The sequence below is a fragment of the Mizuhopecten yessoensis genome, unplaced genomic scaffold (genome assembly GCF_002113885.1).
Source record: "Mizuhopecten yessoensis strain PY_sf001 unplaced genomic scaffold, ASM211388v2 scaffold6759, whole genome shotgun sequence".
NCBI classification, from domain to species: domain Eukaryota; kingdom Metazoa; phylum Mollusca; class Bivalvia; order Pectinida; family Pectinidae; genus Mizuhopecten; species Mizuhopecten yessoensis.
In genome coordinates, this window is record NW_018406710.1 from 689,316 (window position 1) to 714,039 (window position 24,724).

The 24,724-nt window shown below is 38.2% G+C and overlaps 2 protein-coding genes across 4 annotated transcripts in view; one reads left to right on the forward strand and one right to left on the reverse strand.

Annotated features, from left to right (window-relative positions):
* LOC110452597 (phosphatidylserine decarboxylase proenzyme, mitochondrial-like) overlaps window positions 1-9,493 on the forward strand; it is a 12,946-nt gene extending 3,453 nt beyond the window's left edge. Inside the window, exons 4-6 of the mRNA XM_021501229.1 lie at window positions 1,354-1,657; window positions 2,805-2,965; window positions 7,733-9,493. Of these exons, the coding sequence (XP_021356904.1) occupies window positions 1,354-1,657; window positions 2,805-2,965; window positions 7,733-7,996 (729 nt within the window). The 3' untranslated portion in view covers window positions 7,997-9,493. The remainder of the gene's footprint in view (window positions 1-1,353; window positions 1,658-2,804; window positions 2,966-7,732) is intronic.
* A 72-nt stretch (window positions 9,494-9,565) lies between these two features.
* Window positions 9,566-24,724, reverse strand: part of LOC110452596 — a 40,885-nt gene continuing 25,726 nt past the window's right edge. For 2 of the 3 annotated variants that reach the window (XM_021501227.1, XM_021501226.1), the window contains exons 13-16: window positions 14,962-15,530; window positions 14,472-14,592; window positions 13,617-13,781; window positions 9,566-12,796 (exon numbers count right to left, since the gene is read on the reverse strand). In XM_021501227.1, the coding sequence (XP_021356902.1) occupies window positions 12,528-12,796; window positions 13,617-13,781; window positions 14,472-14,592; window positions 14,962-15,530 (1,124 nt within the window). In that variant the 3' untranslated portion in view covers window positions 9,566-12,527. The remainder of the gene's footprint in view (window positions 12,797-13,616; window positions 13,782-14,471; window positions 14,593-14,961; window positions 15,531-24,724) is intronic. The other variant, XM_021501228.1, reaches the window with a different exon arrangement.

Here is a 24,724-nt window from a genome sequence, read left to right on the forward strand (position 1 = left end):
GGGGGGGCGGGGGGCTGCAGAATCATGGGTGTTTCCTTCTGTAACTTCTGCTTAAGGATACCCTGAAGAAACCAACACTGATCTGTCTCCACTGCAAAACGAATTTTTTTCTTACTTCCGGGAATCCCTACCTTTTCTTACGCACCGATCTCTATATGACCCAAGATGTAGCGAGGATGTTCAACCTCAAACACACGAAGAGTGTCGTCTGTAGCAGCAAGTGTTATCTGTAGCATGTATTCGGTCGAAGTACTTCTTAGATAAGCGTCCACAGAACTAGTAGTGCCATGAAATCGAAGATTTTAACGGGGATCTGGATTATTTTTTTGTTCTTTCTGAGAATGCGTATTATAATAGAACATTGTTATATCACGATGTATTTTGTAAACATGTGATAGTCCCTAAAAACGTATTACTTGTTCTTTGAAATACGGCATACTTCTGTTCGGTATTTACAATGTATCGTACACATATACCAATACAGTATTATCTGACGGTGTATTATGTTAAAATGTCAATAAAATATGTGACATGGTAATTTAAAACTCAATACCTATGTATTAAAAACATTAAACTCGCAACTGATATTTATGTAAAGTATCAGACACAATTCGATTGTAATATCATTTGACGATGTGTTATTTGAACGCGCCATTGTAATATGTTTCACTGGTAACAAAAAGCTTAATACATGTGTATTGAAATATACTTTACCTGTAACACTGACCATTGTATCATACACAGTCTCAACACGTTATGTGACATACCAATTTATGTAAATACTTATCTATGTATACATGTATAGTGACATTGATGCACACTCAATAGTATTGTATTTTTGGGGTGTTTAACGTCCTCGCAACAGCCAGGATCATATGAGGACGGGTGCCTAGGGAGACTCCACCCGAAATAGAAAGTAGATAGAAAAGAAAGATGACAGGAAAGATAGGAAACAAAAATATCCCAAGTGTTGCAATGGGGACAGCTGATAACTTTTGGTCTCTTCCGTATATTCTTAGTAAAAAGACATAGAAGAAAATTCCCGATTCAGTAGAGAGCTCCACATTAGGCGCCTCTTATGAAACGTGTACAGTGGGATACGCTTGGTTTCTTCAATGTCCCCTGAACATAAGGCAAGGCAAAAATCAGGCCTGATTATGCAGGGGGGGGGGGGGGGGGGGGGGGGTAGTGTTGTAAAAGCATGCACTTTGGGCTTGAAGTCTATAATACTGAATACATATTGAATATTTATTTCACTGTTTATCCGTTTGTTTACGTTACATGTCATTCAAAACTCGAGTGCTGACTTTTAATTACAAAACTGTTTACGATATATCATCTATATTGGCACAGACTTGTCCATGTGATGGTAGAGTACTACATTTTGGCGAGGTGGAAAACGGGAAGCTGGAACAAGTGAAAGGGGTGATATATTCTCTTCAAGACTTCCTCGGACCCTTGCCACGGAAAGAGGGAGACGAACGCGTTTTATCCGACGAATATGAATACGTGTTATCCGATGAAAAATACTCTAAACATTTAAAGATAAAAAGTGACAACTATCTGTATCACTGTGTGATATACTTGGCGCCAGGGGATTACCACAGATTCCACTCAGCTGCAAACTGGACGGTCGAGCACCGGAGACATTTCCCGGGTACGTACTGTAGACCCACCCCATTGTAGACCCACCACTCCCCCCTATTCCTTTGTCCGTCACTTATTGGGGATGCAACGATATATCGCGATATTTTGAATACGTTACGGTACACAATATATTTAGGAGGTCGCAATAGCCAACAGTATTTTCCGGATGTTGTCGTTTCTGAATTTAGTCTACTTATATCCATTCCAATATGGCGAGCGATAGCTCATGCTCGGTACGCATGTCGAAAGACGTGAATTGTGTGAAACTTCAAAGTAATGACCATTTTGGACCAAGTCTATTTCCAGTTGTAATCTGGCCATTAAAACGTTGCAACATATCTTTTCTCTTTGCTACTACTGTTACTATTTGTATCGCGATACGTATCGTATGGTGTCAGACCACAGTATCGTGATACATATCGTTTCGTCATGTTAATGTATCGTTACAGCCCTATCACTTACAAACATATGAAAGCCATTGAAAAAACACATAAGATAAACAGTGGAAAAGCATTGTGAGAATGTAAACATCAAATTTAAATAGAGCTTTTTTCGGTGTATCAAAACTAATTAACAAGACTAGCTGAACGGATTGTAACCTAATCTAGTATGAATTAAGGAAGGAAATTCCGCATGAACGCGATAAAATGGACGGATGTTTCAGATACGTCTCCGTTGGATACGTATATTTGATATGCAATGTCTCAAATTCGAAAATGCCCTGAAACATTATTTTGCACGATATTGTGAAATCATATATTTCCGTAAGACCCAATTTTCGTGGTTTCCTGGAAAAATACCATTTTTTGGGTACATGAATTCGTGGAACATGGGTCTTGAAGCCCAAAATACCCTCTGGATCCGCCACTGGTACCCACTCATACGCAGAATTGATTTATGTTAAACTTGTTATTACTTCATGGATCTATGAATTTATGGAGGAAGATTACCCACGAAATCAACGAAGTTAAAAATAAAAACCACGAAAAATTGTGACTTCACAGTATTTACAGTCCTGGTAATAAAATAGAAATGAAGATCTGCATGAACTCAGCATCTCTTAATTCTGATTCCTTACTGATGTTATTTCTAGTCCTATAAATGCTCACAGGAATACGTATACATTTAAATATTGGCGACTATTGACTTTGTGACAGGCGACCTGTTGAGTGTCAGTCCACACGTGGTCCGAAGGGTAGCTGGTTTGTACAACTACAACGAGAGGGCGGTATACACGGGGAAGTGGGACTACGGTTTCTTCAGTTACACGGCCGTGGGGGCAACCAACGTGGGCTCCATCAAGACCTACTGTGACGAGGTAAGGTCCTGTCAAGAAATATAGTAACGTGGTTAGGACCAGTCGAGATTTATTGTGACAAAGTAGGACATTATCGGTTACCGTGCCGGGGTAAGACAATCTCAGGCTATGACAAGGCGTTGGGATTTACTGTGACAGGGTATAACACTATCGGGATCGCTTGTGGCAAAAGTAAGACCCGATCAAGAATTATATTCATCTCCTCATTGTTATTTTTGCCATTATATCATCTTGTTGATTTTACACCTCACTTCAAAAAGCTGTTAGTACATTTTTTGTACCTCGAAGATACATCACAGGCATTTAAGATATTGACATTTCCCCTAGACTTTTCTCTATATTGTTGACTCCACTTCCTTTTCCCCATTCCCATTTCTATGTCCTCACCAATACCTCCTGGACTGCATATTATGCCTTCTCTACGTCATTTCCATTGACAGCAATTTTCATTCCAATTCTACTGTTAGTTTTCGTCACCTTTGTTTCTAGTTTGCTCCTATATCATTGGCCTCTTGTTTTACACAAAACTGGGACACTTGCGTCGTTGCAAGCTCATTTTATGCCGCCTCCTTTCTGCTGTTGATGTTTCGTAAAATGGGAACGGTGATATGAATTAAGCATCTTTTATTCTGTTTGCAAAACCTGCTGATTAATCCGGTCACCGTTTTCTAACTGTGCACAATATGTCAGCGCCTCGTTGGCGTTTTTCACTGCTTCCCTCACGAGCATTCGCTACATTGCTCCATGGCGTTTTAGCACAATTGGCCAAGCGGTTAAGGCGTCTAACATTCTGCTACCACAAGCCCTCCATAACTGGGTCGTGGGTTCGAGACCTACATGGGGCAATCGCCAGGTACTGGCCGTCGGTCGGTGGTTTTTCTCCCCGGGGAACTCCGGCTTTCCTCCACCATCAAAACCTGACACGTCCTTAAATGACCATTATAGCTGTTAAAAAGACGTAAAACACATACAAACCAAACCAAACTACATAGATTACTTGGTAACGGTAATGGAGGTGTTGCAGTCTGATAGGTTTGCTTTCTATAGGCAGTTTTCACCACTAGACTAGAATAGTAACATCCCTGATAATACCGTCTACATTTTATGTTGTCCAAACATTCATTTTCTTCAAGAAAGCCGTGATATCCCCTTGCATACCCTCATTAGGGTGACTGTATATATCTAAACCGATATCCGACAGTTTATCTTGATCTCCTCTTTCAAGCTTTAATTTACCCCTGTAAGTACTGATTTCAAGTGTTCTGGCGAAGTAACTGTGTATCTTTCAAAATCAAAGTCTGACAGTTTCTCTGGACCTCCTCATTGAAGCCTTGATTAACCCATGTAAGTACTGATTTCAAGTGTTCTCGCGATTTGTTTAGCTACCCATCTACCATGGTGTTTCCTTGGCACATTCAACTTGTGTTTTGGTCTGCACTGTTGGTGCCTCTGTTTCAAAAAAGGGATCTGTTTGTATAGATTAACTATCATGCTGTCTGTCCGCTGCGCTGATGTCTCAAGATCTGCCTCGGACAAGTTTCTGTGAATGAATTATGAATTTACTGTGACAGGGTATAACACTATCAGGATCGCTTGTGGCAAAAGTAAGACCCGATTAAGAATTATATTCATCTCCTCATTGTTATTTTTGCCATTATATCATCTTGTTGATTTTACACCTCACTTCAAAAAGCTGTTAGTACATTTTTTGTACCTCGAAGATACATCACAGGCATTTAAGATATTGACATTTCCCCTAGACTTTTCTCTATATTGTTGACTCCACTTCCTTTTCCCCATTCCCATTTCTATGTCCTCACCAATACCTCCTGGACTGCATATTATGCCTTCTCTACGTCATTTCCATTGACAGCAATTTTCATTCCAATTCTGCTGTTAGTTTTCGTCACCTTTGTTTCCTTACTACATTCAAACATACGCGTTTAGTTTGCTTCTATATCATTGGTTTCTTGTTTTACACAAAACTGTGACACTTGCGTCGTTGCAAGCTCATTTTATGCCGCCTCCTTTTTGCTGTTGATGTTTCGTAAAATGGGAACGGTGATATGAATTAAGCATCTTTTATTCTGTTTGCAAAACCTGCTGATTAATCCGGTAACCGTTCTCTAACTGTGCACAATATGTCAGCGTCTCGTTGGCGTTTTTCACTGCTTTCCTCACGAGCATTCGCTACATTGCTCCATGGCGTTTTAGCACAATTGGCCAAGCGGTTAAGGCGTCTAACATTCTGCTACCACTAGCCCACCACAACTGGGTCGTGGGTTCGAGACCTACGTTGGGCAATCGCCAGGTACTGGCCGTCGGTCGGTGGTTTTTCTCCCCGGGGAACTCCGGCTTTCCTCCACAATCAAAACCTGGTACGTCCTTAAATGACCATTACAGCTGTTAAAAAGACGTAAAACACATACAAACCAAACCAAACTACATAGATGACTTGGTAACGGTAATGGAGGTGTTGCAGTCTGATAGGTTTGCTTTCTATAGGCAGTTTTCACCACTAGACTAGAATAGTAACATCCCTGATAATACCGTCTACATTTTGTGTTGTCCAAACTTTCATTTTCTTCAAGAAAGCCGTGATATCCCCTTGCATACCCTCATTAGGGTGACTGTATATATCTAAACCGATATCCGACAGTTTATCTTGATCTCCTCTTTCAAGCTTTAATTTACCCCTGTAAGTACTGATTTCAAGTGTTCTGGCGAAGTAACTGTGTATCTTTCAAAATCAAAGTCTGACAGTTTCTCTGGACCTCCTCATTGAAGCCTTGATTAACCCATGTAAGTACTGATTTCAAGTGTTCTCGCGATTTGTTTAGCTACCCATCTACCATGGTGTTTCCTTGGCACATTCAACTTGTGTTTTGGTCTGCACTGTTGGTGCCTCTGTTTCAAAAAAGGGATCTGTTTGTATAGATTAACTATCATGCTGTCTGTCCGCTGCGCTGATGTCTCAAGATCTGCCTCGGACAAGTTTCTGTGAATGAATTATGAATTTACTGTGACAGGGTATAACACTATCAGGATCGCTTGTGGCAAAAGTAAGACCCGATTAAGAATTATATTCATCTCCTCATTGTTATTTTTGCCATTATATCATCTTGTTGATTTTACACCTCACTTCAAAAAGCTGTTAGTACATTTTTTGTACCTCGAAGATACATCACAGGCATTTAAGATATTGACATTTCCCCTAGACTTTTCTCTATATTGTTGACTCCACTTCCTTTTCCCCATTCCCATTTCTATGTCCTCACCAATACCTCCTGGACTGCATATTATGCCTTCTCTACGTCATTTCCATTGACAGCAATTTTCATTCCAATTCTGCTGTTAGTTTTCGTCACCTTTGTTTCCTTACTACATTCAAACATACGCGTTTAGTTTGCTTCTATATCATTGGTTTCTTGTTTTACACAAAACTGTGACACTTGCGTCGTTGCAAGCTCATTTTATGCCGCCTCCTTTTTGCTGTTGATGTTTCGTAAAATGGGAACGGTGATATGAATTAAGCATCTTTTATTCTGTTTGCAAAACCTGCTGATTAATCCGGTAACCGTTCTCTAACTGTGCACAATATGTCAGCGTCTCGTTGGCGTTTTTCACTGCTTTCCTCACGAGCATTCGCTACATTGCTCCATGGCGTTTTAGCACAATTGGCCAAGCGGTTAAGGCGTCTAACATTCTGCTACCACTAGCCCACCACAACTGGGTCGTGGGTTCGAGACCTACGTTGGGCAATCGCCAGGTACTGGCCGTCGGTCGGTGGTTTTTCTCCCCGGGGAACTCCGGCTTTCCTCCACAATCAAAACCTGGTACGTCCTTAAATGACCATTACAGCTGTTAAAAAGACGTAAAACACATACAAACCAAACCAAACTACATAGATGACTTGGTAACGGTAATGGAGGTGTTGCAGTCTGATAGGTTTGCTTTCTATAGGCAGTTTTCACCACTAGACTAGAATAGTAACATCCCTGATAATACCGTCTACATTTTGTGTTGTCCAAACTTTCATTTTCTTCAAGAAAGCCGTGATATCCCCTTGCATACCCTCATTAGGGTGACTGTATATATCTAAACCGATATCCGACAGTTTATCTTGATCTCCTCTTTCAAGCTTTAATTTACCCCTGTAAGTACTGATTTCAAGTGTTCTGGCGAAGTAACTGTGTATCTTTCAAAATCAAAGTCTGACAGTTTCTCTGGACCTCCTCATTGAAGCCTTGATTAACCCATGTAAGTACTGATTTCAAGTGTTCTCGCGATTTGTTTAGCTACCCATCTACCATGGTGTTTCCTTGGCACATTCAACTTGTGTTTTGGTCTGCACTGTTGGTGCCTCTGTTTCAAAAAAGGGATCTGTTTGTATAGATTAACTATCATGCTGTCTGTCCGCTGCGCTGATGTCTCAAGATCTGCCTCGGACAAGTTTCTGTGAATGAATTAAGTTATGTTTTCAATTGTGTATTGGTTCTTCTAGACCGTGTTTCAGCTGGCCCCGACACCAGACTTGGACATTTTGACAAATAGATATCTGGTTTACTCAGTCTGGTGTCGGTCGGGGCCAGAGGAAACTCGGGCTAGGGGAATTCTAGATGTCTCGATTTTATCATTGATTTAATCGAGGTTTCAGGTGTTGCCGTTTTCTCTACTGTACAGGGACCCAAGAATTGGCTCACCTGTGACCAACTTCTCGGCTGTAAATATTACGTTTGCAATACACATATGTTTTCTTCTTCAAAGGAGCTGCAGACCAACATATATCAACACAAAGGGGAAAAATATCGGGACAAGAATCTCTGTGACCAAGACAACAACGGCTTGGGGATAAAAAAAGGATCCATGTTTGGAGAATTCAACTTTGGGTCCACTATTGTACTGGTGTTTGAGGCACCTAAAAACTTTAAATTCCGTCTGAAAGAGGGACAGAAGGTTAAATTCGGACAACCCATTGGAGCGGTTTCAGAATTTACAAAGTCAACACAAAATCTACTTAACGAGGGATAGCAGTGAATTTCCAGTTATTAGCATTACACATAACATCGCCAACGTATTTATTTTGGTGTTTGTGAATAAAAAGTCTTTCGGGATATTAAGTTATAACGATGTTCCGGGATGTTAAATTGTAACGGTTGTATAAATATATAATTGTCTAACTTAAAAAAAATGTTCGTATTTGTGTTTTCAAATGAAATGTCTTCCAGAATATTTAGTTGTAACGGTGTTCGGAATATTAAATTGTAACGGTTGTATAAATGTCTAATTGTCTAACTTTAAAAGGCGAACATTTTTAAGTCTACATACGTACTGTTTAAACAAGCACATGTATGTTCTGATTTCAAAATTGAATACGATTTCAGAGGATGACGTTACAATTTTTTTCTTTTTCTAGTGTGTATAATGAGTAAATGGTAGATTATACAACTAAATATGGGTAATTTCTTTTTACATCAATTTCACAGAATCATGGAGATTCATCATCAATGTTTATTATGACAATAGACATATATTATCTATACCGATTGCGATTTTCTTTTTAAATTCCTCCTGTTGAAAGATATTGCTTGTAGTAAACATTTTAGCAAGAATGAAAGTAGATTCATTTTAGAACTATGCAAATTAACGTGTCCAAAATGAGAATTCTCTCATAAGTAATAAATGTTTCATGGTATTTTCTTTTTAAATATTTCATAAAAAAAACTGTTCTTATGGAAAAATCATTACCAACACAATTTTATTTGTTCTTGGAAAAGCATAATATTTGGTATCAAAATTTGAAATCTGTTTCACACGACGATAACAGAATTTAATAATAATTGTGTCATTTAAAAACTTTTAGGAGCAATTGTATACCCACACATTTAACACCGACACAGGTGCTAGTCAACGACGTCACATTTGTCAAAAAAATGAATTCTGAAACTAACAGTTCCCGATTCAAGCTTCCTATACCCATTTTTTTCGTATTTATTTGGAAAGTCCAAACAGGGGTCAACGCTAATGTTAAATCTCCATAAGTGTTGACCCTACCTTTGCTATTCTAGAACAACCTTTACCCAAATTTGTTTCATTCATTTTGGATATTAGGTATAATCTAACATCCCCAAGACAACACTACATGTCAAAGTGATAGGTTTTATAATGCATTAGATAGTAAACGTTTGGTGCAGCATTTACAAATTCTATCCCGAGATAAATTGAAGTTGCTAAGCATGATTTGATTGTATAATGTTACGTTTTGTGCAGAATTGTTTTTGTTTTTAACAAAAAATCTCAGATGAATAAATTTTCATTAACTTTTTGCACTTAAATGTGTTGCCTGTTTTTTTTAACTCAATTATATGACATAACCATGATTTATTTTATTTGTAGCTATGCAGTATAAACCAGAACTGCTTGCACTTTCCTGCATAAACCTCTTTGTGGGCTGTGTTTTTGGTAATATACTAGTACTGTTTAACCCATTCACCCCTAAAGTCATGTTTGAACCTTACCAAATCAAAGACTGGGCAAGTCCAATTTATATATGTAGGGGTGACTGAGTTAACCACCGGATGACACATAAACAAAAGCAAATTATTTAAAAGAGTTAGTTTATTCACACATCAAGAACATTTTGTACTTGAAGTCCAGCATTGACTTCATACATTGTATCCTGACACAGGTAAGTTTCAGGTATATATTTAAATCATTTTGATTCTTCAATGTGGTTAAATCCTTATAACACTGAAATCATTTCATGTATAGCAAAGCTGTCAACATTACTGGGGTATAATAGATATCTGATTTAAAATACGGAGCAACAAAATGATTTGAGATAATTGGGGTATTCCAGATACATATGTATCCATGTCTATTTAAACAAACTTCAAATACATATGTAAGTACAGTATACCGGGACATTTTCATTGCAGTTTAATTTTCACATTTTTCACCCTCTTTTTGAATTTATCATCAATCCTTTCACCACTGTAGACCCTAATGGACTCATCCAAATAGACACATGGTAGAGTCTACTAAAGTTACCTAAGGTTGAGAGGGTTAAAGCAAAGATGAGTAACAACATGATACACATATATAGTACGTACTAACGTGTAAAAGCCAGAATTAATGCGGGGTGAACATTTATGTCATGGGCGATTAGGGCGAAAGGTTGACTGAGTGAAAATATTGCCGTATACAGTATTTGATATTTACAAACATTACATGTACAGAGAATATATATCATTTGATTACAAGTTTACTGTCTTTGAGAGGACAAAATCAGACTTGGGGATATTAAATATATAAACTCTATTTTACAACATTTTTCAACTTATGATAATCACCCTTCTTGGCCCGGATGTTAGTGGGCAGGGGGTCTTGGTGTGGGAGGAAACTGGACCAACATGGTCAGGCAGGTGACCCCATATATCTCACGCCTGATCGAGGAATAAAACCCAAGCAACCTTGATGAAAGGTCAGTGCATTATTCACTGCACTAGCTGACCTCTTGGCAATACTGTACTGTATTTTGCGAAAAACATGGAAATCATTTTGAGAGTACTCTGGTCATGTTACTCCAATTGACTGATAGACACTTCAATGAATAAATAGCTTTGTTGTGAAAAAATAACTTCTGAATATAAAAATACCTAATTAATAAAATCACCATTTTCTCTCGACAATTTCCTCAAGGAAATTTATTTCATGCATACCAAAATGTATTCAACAATCACACATAACACAAATAAATGAAAACAATATATATGGCACAAAAAAAGGTTACAAAGTTAAAAAAGAAGAAGCTAATGTTCATGTAGCATATTAAATTAATAAGATGCTGAGAAGCTTTTAATATGTTCAGAACATTATACAGGGTGAAAAAAAGCTGCACAAATCTTTTGTGAGTTATTGAGTCAAGGTTCAACAAATGAATTAAAGTAAGATGAATAACGTCACCAAAGCTTGATAAACATACGTAGATATCGTATAAACTTTCACTAAGGAACATTCATGCATGTGCTTATCAGCAGACATAATATACAACATGTTGTACATGTATATATATTTAAAACAAGGCTAGGGTAGAGCCAATGCCGTGGTTTTCTTAATGGTGGAATAATTTGGTCCTTTGCTCCTCGTCTGGATACCCGAAAGTACGAAGGGGATTGAGTAAAAGTGAGAACATCACCAAATAGATGCTGAAGAAGCCCACTGAAGGGGTGAAACCGGTCGACACTTCTAATAAACTACAAGAACAACTTATTGCTCCTTCACCTGTTGTGAGTGAATCTATTTTATGATTTAGATATATTTGATTTAAAGGGTTGCAGTGACCGAGTGGTTAAGGTGTCTGACCATCTACAATCACTAGCCCTCCACCACTGGGTTGTGGGTTCAAGGCCTACATGGGGCAGTTGCCAGGTACTGGACAGTATTTCAGTCAATAAATTACTGAATCCATATTAGTTGTACATCTCTGTTTTTGAACTTAAGAGATTTTAATTGATTTATAGTAGATTTTCTGTCAACCGTCTAAATGTTATGTACTACAATTCTGTGTAATGCTAAACAATACCCTGGGGTAAAACCAATATCAAGTGGATAATTATATACACTTAAATGTATTGTTCAAGATTTTCTATGTTCAAAACATATTTATTTTTTATCAAGAAATATGAAAGTATCGAATTTGCTGAAAACATATTATCCAGATTATCTTTGCAAAGATAAATGAATATGCTTCTGATGTTGGTCATCAAACACATGTTTACCAGGTAACCAAGCCAAACATAAAAGCAACAAGATGCAGAAATCCTCCTATGGAGTTCTCAACAACAGTTCAGAGAGTCGCCAAGAAGAGATTTTGGTGTATAAGCTACGGTATACTGATAAAAGTTTTCTATAGTTTTTCACCCTCTGAATGAGAGAGCATATTCATCAGTACAGTGAACATGAATTATGTAAACAACATAGTAAACACAAAATAAACAAATGTGTAGAGCAAAATTAACATCGGACCAGGCAGGCGAAAGTTTGACTGGGTAAGAATTTCCCACCAAACATAATTACTAGACAGGTGGCTTGTGTTGTGAGTTACCTCCCTTTGAACATATTACCAACATTATCTTGTCCTTCAGATTTACATGGGTTTTATCAATAAATGCTTTCTTGGGTATCTTTTTTTGTCTTCATGAATTCATTGAAAATTTCCTAATTAACATTCATATTAAAGATACATGAAAGGTTGAAATGTATGAAACTCGTTTGGTACAGAAAATGAATACCATCTAGTAATTTAAAGGTACACTTTCTTGATGTATAACTACAGCTTAAATTTGAGCATAATATTGATAATAATTAATTAAGTAATTACAACTCTTTTATTTCATTCACCCCTGAAATCTCATAATGGACTATTCTAACTTTTGAATTGGAAGAGTTCAAATGTGTCTTCAGGGATGAATGACGTAAAAACATGCATTTGCATATCTGCTATATATTGAATATCTATATATAAACAATGTATTGAATACTTCAACAGCTATCACAGATATCACTGCAACTGGTTTGCAATGTCGTTTCTTCCGATTTTGCTGAGTTCCTGCGCTAGTTTAGCAACCGTAGCCCCCCTATGTGCTATTGTCACCCATCTCTTTAACATCTGGAAACATACTTCGTAGGTTCCCTCCGATCTAAAGTCGATTTCAATCTGATCCATGATGGGAAGTTTAATGTTGAGACCCCTGGAGAGTTGACGTGTATTGGTACCAATGTTTTCAGCGACTATTTCAAAGTCATCAAGTGTCGCTTTTCTTGTTGATTCTGCAAATAAAAAACAGTTTTCTACAGATACTATAACAGAGGTAATTATTTTCTCAATTCCTCCGCTAGTAGTCGTACCTGGGACCTCTGGTTTACTAGCCTTATGCTCACCGTATGAGCTAGAGAGAAATTCTACCTTGCCAAGTCGGTAGGAAGTAGCTAGTACCAGGGTGACACACTCCCCCTCCAGGAAAGAACTTGTTCCGAACCATTTCAATGCAAGTATCACTAGTATTTTGTCAACGTTTCCAAGGTCCCTACATGGTCGCCAATGTAACAGGGGTCGTTATTCTTCAATGCCTCTGCTAGGAGTCGAACCATAGTATCTTACCAAGGTGATATTATAGTATCTTACCAGGGTAATATTACACTACCAACTTTTAATCTATGCGATAACATAATACAGGCTTGTGTTCTTTTTGTTGTATCATAATTGGTGTGTAAAGAACCAAGAAATCTAATACCAAATGATCCTCCGACTTTTTGAAAAGATTGCATGTGATAGGTTTGAGTACTGTAGGGCCATAGAACTACTGTCCATTCCCCACTCATGAAGAATGGCTTCTTGGTGGTCGTTTAACTCATTCACCCCTGAAATTTCATAATGAAATATTCCAACCTTTGAATTGGAAGAGTTCAAATATGTCTTCAGGGATGAATGAGTTAACAGAATTGCACAGGCTTAATCTCATTTTAACTCATTCACCCCTGAAATTTTGTAATGAACTATTCCAATCTTTGAATTTGAGGAGTTAAAATGTGTCTTCAGGGGTGCATGAGTTAATCCAGAAAAATATGAATCAGGATTATTTGTACCTACTGGTGAGATTTGCTGGGACTTGTTTGGCAGCAGATTTTTCTGAAGGAACCTTCACTCTTCCTGACCCGCTATTCACAACCATGACGTTCTCATCACCAACCTGGATGTTAGGGGAGTTTGCTCCCTGTTCCGCAGAAAAGGTAATCTTGGTAGAGCACCCTGGTCCTGAAAAATATATTATTTTCCAAACATCAAAATTAAGTTATGGAAAACATTCAGATTTTTTTTTCTTCATGCATGATAAATGTTGTCATGTTTTTTAAAAATTGAAATATCAAATTTCTTTGAGCAGCAGAGTTTTTAGCTTTCATTTTAAAATCTTGGGACACATTCGCTTATCCCGGTTGAAACAGTTCAGGTGGCACAGAAATATTCCACAATAAACAAACCCATTTGGACCGAACTGTAAGCAGAGCTAAAAAATGCAGTTTTGGAGAATAAATATAACAATATATCAAGAATATCATGTCCTTCTTACAGGTGTCCACTAAGTTATATAATGTATTTTAAAACCTGCATCTGGATTGACATTGTTTTATAAAGAAATAACGCAAACTAGCAATAGTCAGCATTTTTGTGTAGGGCAGGCACGTCTGGACCCCTCCATCTACAAGTGCTGAATAGGTCAGCCTCGGTTCAGAGAGAAACACAAATTAGGGTTTTATTCTCTTAAATTCACATGGAAATGCATTTGTATGATTAACAGTAACCGATACTAAAAAAAAAACCGATACTATTTGTTATCATGGATATATTAAGAATTCTAATAAAATAAATTTGCTTTTCGTAGCGACAGATACTGAATTTAAATATTTTATAAAGTCTCCTGTGTATAGGGGTCAACATTTAACTTACGTTCGTGTAGAATGGTGTGTGTTTTTCCAGTGTTTGTCGTTGAATATGTCGTTTTTGATGGTTCGGTAAAGACAGACTCCAAACTTGGGTTAGCGTCAATGGAAACATTCTGATCTAGGCTCTACAAAACACACACAAACAGGGGTACACAACTAAATAAGGATGTCTTGAAAATACTTATACATCTTGCATAGAAATTTTCCAGATTTGACAAATTTGACTCAAGACATCTTTTATCATTTATCAATTATCACATTGTTTACTTACAGTTTACAATCATTGAAGCAAAACGTACTTATCACATGTTCATATCATGCACTTCGAAGGCAATGGGGCAGGGATTTGGGCATCTCTTGGATTTTAATTAGATTCTTGTAATGTTTGTTATAGTTTGTATATCAAGGTTGACAAATCGGGATTTCGTTTTTGAAAGACAGCCCACCAGGAAAATTAAATTACATATGATGGCTATTTCATGGGGAATGCTTACTTCGTGACCAGTAATTTTTGCCTTTTTGGGCTCAGATGGTGGTGGGGTAGTGTTGGTAGCTTGGGGGCGTGGACGTACTTGCGTCTCCGTGGCACGGCGACTCCCAGAAGCCTCGGGGGTGGAGACTTTTGTACTTTGACTCGACTCCTTTGGAGTGGGGTTGACTTTGCTAGCACTTGAGGCTGCCCCAGGACTTGGGGGTTTATAAACTTGTTTCAGGCTCGTCTCCGACATCTGGCTCAGTCCATGGCCAGCTGTGCTGTCTTTTAGGGTCAATAGCGAGGGAAAGGGATCAACCTCCATCGGGTTATGAATTTCCGCTGACCCCGCTGATGCTGTCAATGCTGATCCAAGGCTAGCAACATTGTTGCCTGCTGAGGATACACTGGTCGTGGCTGCTGGGGTACTTGTAGCTGTCGCTGTCGCTACATTACTACTGCTGCTGGGTGAACTAGGCTTGGTAACACTGCTGGATGTCTGTGGTCGAGCATGGACAGGCGTTGTTGACTGTCGGACAGCCGGCTGTGCTATCGCCCATGGAAGGATATCAGCTGTACCCTCGACTCTCCCTGTAATATGCAACGATACAACATCATCAACCTCATTTATGGTGTCAGTGGAAATATTTTCTCCCACCCTTCACAGGTGTGTCTCCTGTTCTTGCCGGGAAAGTTCAGCTGATCACCCCCTAGGGGGAGATAGCCTCGTGCCGATTAGCACATGATCAATTGTGACGTCATTAAAATGCGTCATCGGTAATTGTGACATCATCAAAAGTGAATGACGATATGCATACCCCACATGTGTTTTGTTTACAAACATGGCAGTCGTGACTGAAATAATAAGATGGGAGAAAAATAATCATCCCCTACCTTTAGGGTGTGACAGATATCTTCAACCCTCAGAGTGATTTGTTTGGACGTCAAACCCTCGGCAGAATCTCCGGTCAGACAACCAAAAACATCACCTCTCGGGGTGGAGATTTCTCTGTCACTGTACCCTCAAGGTAGGGGAAGATTCTATTGATCACCCTTATAATGACTACCAGATCATCAACTTGTGTTTACCAAAGCATAACCATTCTTATAATGGTCACAAGAAATGAAAAGAATCAACCTTAAAATGTCTTAAAAAATATCAACCTCTTGACTAGTGTCAATAAATGATCTTCCTCCTATGAACTATGCAAAAAAAGAATTTGATTTAAAATATATTGTGTGCGAAAAAAGCACCAACATCAACTTATTAATGTCCACCAAAATATCCTCAAGCTTTTAATGTCAGCCAAAATATCCTCAAGCTTTTAATGTCAGCCAAAATATCCTCAAGCCTTTAATGTCAGCCAAAATATCCTCAACTGTACATAATTATGTGAAATATATTATACTCAAGTAAGAACGTTAACAATGCTGTCACACAGCTTCTAAACACGTGTGTCTAAACGTTACAGCTATCGTCCACAAACACACAACTTCTAAACACTTGTGTCTAAAAGTCACAGCTATCGCCCACAAACACACAACTTCTAAACACGTGTGTCTAAACGTCACAGCTATCGTCCACAAACACAAAACGACTTTACCAGGGTCACCACTGAGCAATAAAACAATTATAACCAGGACGGACAGATATACGTATTATTTGAAAGAAAATCCTGCAGTATGCATTGATAATCTTGAGTTTTCTTTTTATAATACAGAAATAGAATAATATGATTAATTCCTGAAAATACCCAACGCATTTAAATTTGAATGGTGTTGACTGTGCAAGGACTTACCATTAGGACATACCATTATTTCTTCCTTGTTCCATTATGAAAAAGTGTGTTTATTCTTACCTCACATTCATAGTTTTCCCTACATATAGTATACGGTAGTACACAATCTGTAACTTCAAATTACTCTGTCCGATCTATAGGTAACATCTGATTTGATTTCCTGGTTCTTGACCCAAAACCCACATTTCACTTTAAAAATCATGTGTATTTATTACCTGTCTATAATTGGGTACCGGTGAGATTTTATAATAGTTCTATAATTAGACATTACAAGTAACAACATAAGTTGGCACTATGCCAATGATTTACATGACAAAACCTACTATCCTAATCCGTCTAAACACAGGTCTATAATCACCTTACAAACTCCATTTGGTTTTGACCTTTACTTCAGAAATCTATTGTAATTACATGTATATAACTAGAACACTGACAGGTCAGTAAGGGCCCTGTCTTGTGGCAATATATCCCCCATAATCATCAAGAAGCAATCTGCCCATATAGCTGAGCTTGACGTTTGACATTTGGACTTCAAAAAGAATTGCAAGGAAGCAAAATATACATTTTACATGTACTATGATGTGAGTCTAGTTTCCTTCCACCTCCATATTTGCTGGGCTAACAGAAATGTAAATACCAGTGCAACACTCATTTGTTCTCTTTGATTTGTTTTATTTCACTTTATATACCTCCTCCATCAAGAGCCAGGGTCAAAGTCAGAGATCCACTTTGTCTTTGACCTTTGGACCCAAATGACCTTGACCATTAACCCAGTGACCCTGATCTTTGGTCAGTTGACTTATTCTTCAATTAAGACCAACTTTACTTCTTAATATCATAACAAAATGTTCATCAGTGAAGAATACAAAACTTGACCTTGACCCTTTGGACCCCGTGACCTGGACCTAAGGTCAGTTGACTCTGTGTTAAGTTCTGAACAACATTGCTTCATAATGTCATTACAAAATGTTCATCAGGGAAAAGGTACAAAATTTAACCTTCACCTTTGACCCAGTGACCTTGACCTTTGGTCAATTGACTCCTTGTTTAATTCTGAGCAACATTGCTTCAAAGTGTCATAACTAAATGTTCACCAGTGAAAAGATACAAAATTTAACCTTGACCTTTGACCCAATGACCTTGACCATTGGTCGGTCGACTCCTTGTTTAATTCTGATCAACTTTGCTTCATCATGTCATAACAAAATGTTCATCAGTGAAAAGATGCAAAATTTAACCTTGACCTTTCAATCTAATGACCTTGACCTTTGACCTTGACTTTTATCCCATTGTGTCTCTTTGTTTAATTCGGAACAACTTTGCTTCATAATGTCATAGCAAAATGTTCACCAGTGAAAAGCTACAAAAATTTGACCTTGACCCCTGACCCGATGACCTTGACCTTAGGTCAGTTGACTCCATGTTTAATTCTGATCAACTTTGCACCATAATGTCGTAACAAAATATTCATCAGTGAAAAGATGTAAAATTTGACCTTGACCTTTGAACCTAATGACCTTGACCTTTGACCTTGACTTTTTACCTCAATGTGTATTTTTGTGAACTGAACATCCTGACCAAGTTTCATGTACATCTGTCCATAGATACTAAATTTATCAGCCAGGAACAAAATTTGTGGACGGACAGACAGACAGACAGACAGACAGACAGAGTGATTACTATAGGGCACCCGTATCTCCGATACGGGGCCCTAATAAATAATAATAATATACAACATTTATATAGTGTCCTATTTAATTTGTAAAATTACTCTAAAGCGCTTTACAACATATGGATAATAGTAATAGTTATAGTCGTGAAACAAAGGCTTACAATCACTTTTATACATTTAAGCAAGCAATGTGCACATGATTGAACAAATAAAGGGTGGTATTTACATGACGTCTTTGTAGAGACCCTAAAATGCAGATGTGAAGAGGTGAGTTTTGATTTCCCCACTTGAATTTGGCGAGTGTATTTGACTTTCTAATAGCAGATGGTAAGCTATTCCACAACGTGGCCGAAACCCTCCCAAAGCACCGGTTTCAATAGGCCGCAGTGCGAGATTTTGGGACACACCAGAGATTCTGACTCCGACCGCAGTGATCGTGACGGCTGATACCGGGTAACAAGCTCCTGTAGGAACTGAGGAGCTGTTCCATTCAGTGCCTTGTATGTGTACGCCAACATTTTGTATTGCGATCTATCCGTGTTTTCTATAATATTTCAACTAGCTTATTAGACCTGAAATAAAATACTCTTTGCCTTAGCCCAATGGACCTGGAAAAAACCTTTAAGATATGGTTCATAGTTCATAATTCTCATAAAGAGAATAGAAGTCATTTGAAGCAAATAGGCCCAATTTCACTTTTTTGGTCCAGCCTCCAAACACCTGGGAGTCGGCCCCTGAATTTGTGCAATTCTGACTCTTCCAACCTGAAAATGCTTCAAACAAAATAGGGTTGATGTCCATTATACAGTTCCTCCAAAGAGGTCACTTTAACCAATATGGCCAAATTACCCCTCGAGTCCAATCTCTAAATGTACAATTTTGAATCCCTACCACTGGAGAATGCTTCCACCTAAATACGGTTGATATAGACATCTCGTAGTTCCAGAAGAAAAATCACTTATATTTATATGTCCATATTACCCCCTTTTGGCCCCATCCCTTAGCCCCCTGGAGGGTCATCCCCCTCATTTTGTAAAATTCTGACTTCAAATCAGCTAAGAATGTTTCCAGGAAAATTTGATGAAATATATTGAACAATTCAGAAGTTACACAGTCACAATGACATTCACTCAATAACCTCCGTAACATCAACAAGACGATATTTCCGTATAATTACAGATCCTCACTGGTTGGCAATAATTAAGAATTGACCTTCATTTTGATGGCATGTACCAAACATATTCTAAGTTAGCGCTCCATATTGTGTAATTGAATATGTTCGTTGCAAAATGCATTCATACTACTGTTTACGCAGTCAAAATGAAGGTCAATCCTTATATTTATGTCCAAAAAATGTTTGAATGTTACAATACGCAGGAAAAACAATTGAAGCAGGTTGCTACGATTGTAACTACGGTAGCCGTGGTTGCTAGGATAATATAGTTCCAGTGAATCTACAACGATATCGGAGTAAATTTAGAAAATCCACAGTGAACAACACTATTTTTCTTCCTTTCATAGCCTTTTAATTTTAAAATAACTAATGTGAGAAACCGTTAATTCGAACATTTTTATTCTTTTACAACAGTCGCCACATAGGTGTATTGACATATATATACTGCTCATGGAGTGATGCGGTGGAATGTTTCAGAATGAAGCCACCATTGTTTACGCTACTGTTATAGATATTTAAATGTGTAACCATGGAACAAGAAGTTTGTTAGCATCCCTTTGTTGTATAATTGGACACAACGGATCCCGAATATGTTTGCTAGCATCCCTTTGTAGTATAATTGGACACAACGGATCCCGAAGATGTTTGTTAGCATCCCTTTGTTGTCTAATTGGACACAACGGATCCCGAATATGTTTGATAGCATCCCTTTGTTGTATAATTGGAAACAACGGATCCCGAATATGTTTGATAGCATCCCTTTGTTGTGTAATTGGACACAACGGATCCTTAACATGTTTGCTAGCATCCCTTTGTTGTATAATTTGTTTACGCTACTGTTATAGATATTTAAATGTGTAACGATGGAACAAGAAGGTTGTTAGCATACCTTTGTTGTATAATTGGACACAACGGATCCCGAATATGTTTGCTAGCATCCCTTTGTTGTGTAATTGGACACAACGGATCCTGAATATGTTTGCTAGCATCCCTTTGTTGTATAATTGGACACAACGGATCCCGAATATGTTTGCTAGCATCCCTTTGTTGTATAATTGGACACAACGGATCCCGAATATGTTTGCTAGCATCCCTTTGTTGTATAATTGGACACAACGGATCCCGAATATGTTTGCTAGCATCCCTTTGTTGTATAATTGGACACAACGGATCCCGAATATGTTTGCTAGCATCCCTTTGTTGTATAATTGGACACAACGGATCCCGAATATGTTTGCTAGCATCCCTTTGTTGTATAATTGGACACAACGATCCCGAATATGTTCGATGAGCATCCCTTTGTTGTATAATTGGACACAACGGATCCCGAATATGTTTGCTAGCATCCCTTTGTTGTATAATTGGACACAACGGATCCCGAATATGTTTGCTAGCATCCCTTTGTTGTATAATTGGACACAACGGATCCCGAATATGTTTGCTAGCATCCCTTTGTTGTATAATTGGACACAACGGATCCCGAATATGTTTGCTAGCATCCCTTTGTTGTATAATTGGACACAACGGATCCCGAATATGTTTGCTAGCATCCCTTTGTTGTATAATTGGACACAACGGATCCCGAATATGTTTGCTAGCATCCCTTTGTTGTATAATTGGACACAACGGATCCCGAATATGTTTGCTAGCATCCCTTTGTTGTATAATTGGACACAACGGATCCCGAATATGTTTGCTAGCATCCCTTTGTTGTATAATTGGACACAACGGATCCCGAATATGTTTGCTAGCATCCCTTTGTTGTATAATTGGACACAACGGATCCCGAATATGTTTGCTAGCATCCCTTTGTTGTATAATTGGACACAACGGATCCCGAATATGTTTGCTAGCATCCCTTTGTTGTATAATTGGACACAACGGATCCCGAATATGTTTGCTAGCATCCCTTTGTTGTATAATTGGACACAACGGATCCCGAATATGTTTGCTAGCATCCCTTTGTTGTATAATTGGACACAACGGATCCCGAATATGTTTGCTAGCATCCCTTTGTTGTATAATTGGACACAACGGATCCCGAATATGTTTGCTAGCATCCCTTTGTTGTATAATTGGACACAACGGATCCCGAATATGTTTGCTAGCATCCCTTTGTTGTATAATTGGACACAACGGATCCCGAATATGTTTGCTAGCATCCCTTTGTTGTATAATTGGACACAACGGATCCCGAATATGTTTGCTAGCATCCCTTTGTTGTATAATTGGACACAACGGATCCCGAATATGTTTGCTAGCATCCCTTTGTTGTATAATTGGACACAACGGATCCCGAATATGTTTGCTAGCATCCCTTTGTTGTATAATTGGACACAACGGATCCCGAATATGTTTGCTAGCATCCCTTTGTTGTATAATTGGACACAACGGATCCCGAATATGTTTGCTAGCATCCCTTTGTTGTATAATTGGACACAACGGATCCCGAATATGTTTGCTAGCATCCCTTTGTTGTATAATTGGACACAACGGATCCCGAATATGTTTGCTAGCATCCCTTTGTTGTATAATTGGACACAACGGATCCCGAATATGTTTGCTAGCATCCCTTTGTTGTATAATTGGACACAACGGATCCCGAATATGTTTGCTAGCATCCCTTTGTTGTATAATTGGACACAACGGATCCCGAATATGTTTGCTAGCATCCCTTTGTTGTATAATTGGACACAACGGATCCCGAATATGTTTGCTAGCATCCCTTTGTTGTATAATTGGACACAACGGATCCCGAATATGTTTGTTAGCATCCCTTTGTTGTATAATTGGACACAACGGATCCCGAATATGTTTGCTAGCATCCCTTTGTTGTATAATTGGACACAACGGACCCCGAATATGTTTGCTAGCATCCCTTTGTTGTATAATTGGACACAACGGATCCCAAATATGTTTGATGTATCTAGATGGCGAAGGAACCAAGCAACAGTTGTCATCTGACTGATAATCTTGATGAAGCGTGAAAGGCGCCCTATTTAAAACGGGTATCCATCTGCCGAGCCTTTTTTCACTGCCTATATATGCTAATTTATACGCAGTCAAAGTTCTCAAAGCTGGAGAAGGGAATGATGTAAATATTCCAGAATATTCGTAAACATGCGGTCTGCTCCCAAACCCAGGAAGATATGGCTACATCTGCAAATGATTTGTTTTACATTTGTTTTTTGTTTTTTTACTATCATGATTAATATTGAAAAACCTCGAGAACGATAACTCAAGAATGACATGTTCCTGCGTATAGTGTGCACCCCCTTTTTGACATGACAATATTTACCCAAAAAAGTGGGCACTATACGCGCAAATTTACGGCAGATTAATTGCATCCAGTTCTGCTTTTAAACTCAGGAAGTGAAACCAATGAGCTAGTTTTGGCAGGGAGTGTCCTCAAACTGTAGGCTTTTATAAATTATTTGTTCACTGGAACAGCCAAAACTGAACCACTTACGTTAGAAAACAAAACCGGTAATCAACAATGGATGGTAATGGATGGTGGACCGTCAATATTGTGCTGCAGTAAATACAGAAGTTAATTTTCTATTCTGATTAGTATATGAGGTGGTACATCCAGCTGAGCATTTAGGAAAGTATTTCAGATCGATTCATCACAATCTTAAATTTCAAGGTCACGAGAGGCTATGGTAAAAAGTGCAGTACGGATGGATTAATTCAATAATTTCTTTGGTGATAATTTTTTTGTGTAAGCATTGTTACCCATTTACAGAAATCAACAAATACTTTACTAGGTTCTTGTAGTTAATTATTTGCATACACAGAAATTAAAAATAATAAAACGTGATTTCTAAATGTCAATTTTAATGACATGGAATGTATTCACTTGCATACACAGAGTAGAAATAAAATGTGATTTCTTAACGTCAATTTTAATGACATGGAATATATACACAAAAAACACTGAAATCTGCACTGAATACAAGTTGATCAGATGAAAACATGAATGGTTCAGAAGTGAATGTTAATAGCCAGTCCAGCTTTGTCAGAGGGCCCAAGCATTGTGAAGATACCACCACTATAAAGAGACCACCTGTGTTAAAAGACCACCTTTATAAAGAGACCACCTGTGGTAAGAAACCATCTCTATAAAGCGACCACCTGTGGTAAGAAACCATCTCTATAAATGGACCATCTGTGGTAAGAAACCATCTCTATAAAGAGACCACATGTGTTAAGAAACCATCTCTATAAAGAGACCACATGTGGTAAGAAACCACCTCTATAAAGAGACCACTTGTGGTAAGAAACCACCTCTATAAAGAGACCACTTGTGGTAAGAAACCACCTCTATAAAGAGACCACATGTGGTAAGAAACCACCTCTATAAACAGACCACATGTAGCAAGAAACAACTTTTATTATTCCTCACTGCAATTATTATCTTGCTAACTGAACCTTTATTAAGAGAACACCTACAATAAATTACCACTTAAGGCACTTCTAGGGTTGACTGAATCTCCTTTACCACGGAATACAAACTCCTTACCACGGAATACAAACTCCTTACCACGGAATACAAACTCCTTACCACGGAATACAAACTCCTTACCACGGAATAAAAACTCCTTACCACTGAATTAAAACCCATTATTTTGTTCTGGCTATGGATCAGTTCACACAATAAAGATCCAATAGCTACATCACTTGGCAAGTTGAAATTGAAGTCCAGTTGTCAGCTGAAACATTGATTATCATGGCAATGTTGTGCAGACTCATTACGAATGATGCCGCAGAAAGCGATGTTTGTCAGGTTGACCATTCTGACCAGTGTCCTTATTATTGTTGAGTTTTGTAGATCCTGAAACCCCAGTTGGGCTGACCACAATGTAGTTACAAGTCTCCTCATTGCATTTTGTCTTTTCATCACTCTTAGTTTGCTATGAATTATTAACAAATACACAGATTTATGAAAGTGTCAAGCAGTCTCCAGTCCATTTCAGCTAACATCTCCACGCTGGTTGACACTGGGTCATGAATTTGACCGTTGTATATAACAGATGGTGTTTAGACATAAACAATTCACACAGACCTGCCTTGTTAGGTCCCGACGAACCATCCAGAATGTCAACAAGTGAGGTTATAGCCCCTATATATATATTGTCAA